Genomic DNA, 4,768 nt, shown 5'->3' with positions numbered 1-4,768 from the left:
TAGGTTGTCTGCACAGGAAAAAGGCTGAGGCCGGACCTACAATGCTGGAACCAGCGTCTGGGGCTCACCACGCCCTCACAGAGCCGCAGTCGCGGGTTCCCAGGCTCGACCCCCGCTGCGTTGTCTTAGGCGCTAACCTCAGCTCCAAGTCTTGGTCCTTTCAAAGTCGGGGTACAGGCGCCGTGCGCACGACTCCTGGGCACCGCGGCCCTAGTGGGAAATTAAAAGCTTTTCTTCCCAGCCGCCTGAGGACTGGAACGGGATTCGAGCGTTGCTTTATTTAGAAAATAACATTTATTTCTAGCTCATACCTATGCAAAGGAAAGCACAAAGTGAGCAGCTCTGCGCAGCGTCGCTCGCTGGCGAGTCCCGGAGCTTCTGGCTCAGTCACCCGACGCTGTATTCGTGCTTCATCACGGCCTGGACGGCTCCAGAGAACAGCCGCAGGCCAGGGGCCAGGGGCAGGCAGGGCTCCTCCCCAGCGTACAGTAGATTTCATCTATAAAACCCGATACGTACAATGCGCGAATAGTCTAATTTTTCCCATTTTGTCCATTTTTTTTGCTTTGCTTTTGAATGTTTTTCACGTTAATACCGAGGCCACCTACAAATTACAATTAATAACTTAGAATTCCATTTTATAACATTATACACTGGCTTGTATATATATGTATAGATTATATATAGATTTATACATATATAAAAACTCACACTGCACCAAGGAAACCCATGCTTATCGGCATAAGCAACAAAGAGAGCGACAAATACCGCAACGAGGAAAGTGCACCTTAGGACGTTTCCTTTTTTTTTCTTTCTTTCTTTCTTTCTTTCTTTTTTTTTTTTTTTTTTTTTACAATTGATATCGATATATATATGCGTGTTCCAAAGACTCGACTCAGTGCCAAGAGATGGATACATCCTAAATTTATATTTGTTAGAGCGGATTTTTCTTTTTTAAATGAAAGGGGAGTGGGTACTGGCGTAGACACAAGAGACTGATTTATCCTGCCATCCACCTGAGCGCTGGCTGGCTAGGAGAGCGGAGCGAAGGGAGCAGCAGGGGTGGGCGCCACCACCGCCCTCGGGATTCTCAGGGATCCCCGGCCTTTTGACAACTGGGCTAGCAGGTCTGGGGGAGGATGACCCGAGGTGGGACGAGCACCCAGACCACAAGGCTGCTCTGAAGACACTTGCACTCTTAGCTGGGATGCTCCCATCCACCCTCCAAAACAACCCCGCAAGGGCAACTCTGAGCGAAGGGCCCGGGGCAGGGCGAAGAGGGGCCGGTGGCTTGGGGAGCAGGCTGGGTCAGTATTTCGGGGGGCCGCCGTACTGCGGGGCCCCGTGCCCTACTGCTTCTCAGGGGTACCGTTGACCATGGGCCCGTACAGCCCGCCCCCGTAGCCGGGCTCCTTGTGCACCGCGGCGGCAGCGGCGGCCGAGCGGTCCCGCATGAGGTCGCTGAAGGCGTAGTCCATGGGCGGCCGGAAGCCGAGCGTGGGCACCAGGCCGGCCGTGGAGTAGGGCGCCATGAAGGCCAGGCCGCGGCTGTGGGCCGCCGCCGCCGAGTAGGCTAGGCGCAGCGGACTCAGGCCGAGCGGCGCGCCCAGAGGATAGGCGCCCGCGTCGGCGCCGAAGTGGCTGGCGTTCGGCTGCAGCGGCGAGAAGGCGGAGCGGCTGCTGAGCGAGCCCAGCGCGCCCGGCGTCATGGCCCCGGCCAGCAAGGGTCTGTGGTGCGGGGGCGCGGCGGGCCCGGTCTGCAGCGGAGCGGGCAGCCCGGGAACCCCGGCGGCTGCGGCGTCCACGCGCCCGGGCCACGCGTCGTCCACCGCTGCGGCCGCGCTCACCGCCGCCTTATCCAGCGGCGCGGCGGGACCCAGGCCGGCCGCCAGGCCTCCGCGGTGATGGTTCAGCACCTGCTCGATGGCCTGCACCACGTCGCCGCCGCAGCCCTGCAGCACGAGCTCCAAGACGCCTCTGCGGTGGCCCGGGAAGACGCGTGTCAAGATGTCCAGCGGCGTCCGCTGCCGCGGACCCGGGCCGCCGCCCAGCCCGGCAGTCGGGGCGGCCTCCGCTTCTTCTTTTTCAGCCTCCGAACCCGATTCGGAACCCAGGGGACTGGAGGAGCCGGGGCTGTCCTCTTCGCCGCCACCGCCCGGGCCCGCGCTACCAGGACAGCTGCCACCTGCCTCCTTGGAGGCCCGGGCCAAGGGCGACCCCGAAAAGGACTCGCCATCTCCGTTCTCTGAGCCTGAGCCGGGCCGCACCTCCGGGGAAGAGGTTCCGGGACCCGAGTCCGCGCCGTCGGGCGACAGGGGCTTCACCGGAGGCGGCTGCGGACTGTCAGGGCGGCCAGCCTGAAGCAGTGTCTTGGGAAATAGATCAAACTTCTGCAACTTGGCCTCTGAGAGGAGGGGAGAAAAGGAAATGTGAAGAGAGGTTAAGAACACTGGACCCATGACACTTTGGCCGTTTGCATGCAAGGTTCCTCTCATTCTCAGCTTCCAAACTATCCTTGACTGGGCTCCAGTCTCTCTCTCTCTCTCTCTCTTCTCTCTCTCTCTCTCTCTCTCTCTCTCTCTCTCTCTCTCTCTCTCTCTCTCTCTCTGTCTTTCTCTCTCTCCCCCCCTCTCTCCTAGGCTCACACTTCTCCTGTGTCCAGAACACTCCAACCACCTGGCACCCTGAAACTTAATGTTCAACGTGCTCTTCCCACACCTGTGCCCCAACACTTCTACTCCTTTCCCGTTTCCACCCCGCCCTAGAAAAGTGGCTTGTCAAGGTTCAAACTGGAGCAGACACAACTTCTACCTAGACCTCAGCGTGTGTGGAAGACTCCACTCAGGTTGCCAAAGCCAACCCTGACTTAAGGCATCGCAACGTGAAAGAGAGGGAGCCTTGGGGCAATAGGTGCTGAGCCTCTATACAGACAAAATGGTACATCCTATTTCCAGCTCACATTCTTTTCAAATTTAAGACTTAAGAAATTTCCTTTTCCCAACTTGAGAGCCGAGCCCGCTCCATCGCCCTAGCCCAACTGCCCCCCTCACGGAAAAACCCTCAAGAAGCCAGAAGACGGCGGGTTTATGCTGGAAGTAGACAGAAGCCAGGGAAAGGGAACCAAGGAAGAGGAAAAGGTGCCGACCATGAGAAAAACAGCATGCCTGAGGGAGAAGAGGCCTGGACGAAGGGAACGCCGGGAATGTTTGTCCAAAATGCCTTAGGAACCGGAAGAAAGGAACCTTGCTGAGAAATGAAAGAGGGCGTCTCCACTACTTAGGGAAGCAATGCGGATTAGAAGGATTGCAGAGGGTCCTTTCAGAAGAGTTGGGATGAAAAGAGAGAGGTTGCCTGTAAGAAGCTCAGAGCAGAACAGATGGGCGGCTTCCGGCTGCCCGGGAAAAGACCCAGCAAAATGAGTTGGGCTGTAACTAAGAACCCGCCCTTTAGCAAGAGTAAGGCTAAAGTGTTGGTTTGGGGCCTGAGGTGAGGGAGAGGAATAAAGTGTAAAAGCTGCAGACTCCCGGCAGAGAATTTATGGGCGGATGTAGGAGCTGACTGGGTGGTGTGCAACAGTAAGTGGCTGGAGCTGCGGAGGAAGGGAACCGAACTCTGTCAGTGAGAAAGCAAGCTACTGGGCCTGGCGTTGCTGAATTGTGTCCTGGGCTCCTCCTTCCAGACTCCACCCCCACCCCTAGCCCGACCTTGCTCTCACCTGCGCCCCCTGCGCCCCCTGCATTCCCCGCAGGCGCTCCAGCTCCCGGCGCGCCGCCGTCGGTGGCGCACACTGATCCAAAGACTTCGTAGGCCGGCCGCGGTGGGATGATGCCGTTGGCGGCGGCCAGCGCCAGGCCCTCGGCAGTGCCGTACAGCAGTTGCAACTCGCGCGCTTCGTTCTCTTCCTGCGCCTGCTGCCTGCGCAATGCCACCTGTGCCGCCATGACGCGCTGGCGCTCGGCGATGAGCGTGCACTTGGCGCACAGGCAGTCTTTCCAGCGGCAGTAGCGCTTGTGGCCCTTGAGCGCTGACACCACTCCGTGGTTGCGGCAGCGCGCGCACTTGGGGGTCCGCGGGTACTTCTCCGCAGCCCTCAACAGCAGCGGCGGCGCCCGCAGCAAGCCTCCGGCCACGCTCACTGGTAGTGACGCTGCGGCTGCTGCGGCCGCAGCCACCGACGCCACCGATGCCACGGGTGGTCCTGTTGCTGTCGCTGCTGCTGTCGCCGCGCCGGGCACGCTGGGCAGCTCCGAGCGCAGCTCCATGGCTGGACCTGGCATAGGAAAAGTGAGGAGACCTGAGTGAGGGCAGTTCAGTGCGCTAGGCTTAAGCGCAGCCCGCAGAAACCCCAAATTTGGAAAACTTTGGTTGTACAAGTTTGGTTAGTGGCTGGCAAGTTGCTGGGGAGGTGCATTGGAACCTCCCTGTAAATACGAGCCCCCCCCCCATCACTGATGTTTTTATATCTGACTTACACGTCAGGTGTAAGATTTCGTTTGAATCAGCAGTTCTTCCTAAGGGGGGCGGGCGGTAGACAACGTTTGGAAGTCATTTGGTTCAGTTGAATGTGAAGAGAATTTGGAAAGAAAATATTATGCTCAAGTTTAGGTTAATTGAGGTGAGAAAGCAGAAATGTATGTCTGAAAGGGACTCGGATTATCGAGAAAACTTGGGACCAACAAGCTGATGTCAAAGGCAAAGCAAAACAAAACAAAACAAAAATCCACAAAACACCAAGCAAAACAGTTCAGTTTGGTGAAGAGGAGGAAAA

The 4,768-nt window shown here is 57.9% G+C and overlaps 1 protein-coding gene across 2 annotated transcripts; it reads right to left on the bottom strand.

Annotated features, from left to right (window-relative positions):
• Positions 1-833: 833 nt before the first annotated feature.
• Dmrta2 (DMRT like family A2) lies at positions 834-4,262 on the bottom strand. 2 transcript variants are annotated; one of them, XM_051171545.1, is made up of 2 exons: positions 3,705-4,262; positions 834-2,402 (listed from the first exon to the last, which is right to left on the bottom strand). In XM_051171545.1, exons 1-2 carry the CDS (start codon positions 4,260-4,262, stop codon positions 1,350-1,352), a joined length of 1,611 nt encoding a protein of 536 aa, XP_051027502.1. In that variant the 3' UTR covers positions 834-1,349. The 2 variants fall into 2 exon arrangements, with proteins under 2 accessions (XP_051027502.1, XP_051027503.1); XM_051171546.1 differs by having other exon boundaries at positions 834-2,404; positions 3,716-4,262.
• Between the last annotated feature and the right edge of the window lie 506 nt (positions 4,263-4,768).

This window comes from Acomys russatus, chromosome 29 (assembly GCF_903995435.1).
Source record: "Acomys russatus chromosome 29, mAcoRus1.1, whole genome shotgun sequence".
NCBI lineage: Eukaryota > Metazoa > Chordata > Mammalia > Rodentia > Muridae > Acomys > Acomys russatus.
The sequence above is the reverse complement of the archived record's forward strand: the minus strand, read 5'-3'. Positions and strand labels throughout refer to the sequence as shown.

Excerpts from the sequence above, each read along its gene's own strand:
- Dmrta2 (XM_051171545.1), bottom strand. The coding sequence starts at position 4,262 with ATGGAGCTGCGCTCGGAGCTGCCCAGCGTGCCCGGCGCGGCGACAGCA. Across the intron at positions 2,403-3,704 it reads GGGGCGCAGGTGAGAGCAAG|GCCAAGTTGCAGAAGTTTGA; the intron begins GTCGGGCTAGGG and ends CTCCTCTCAGAG.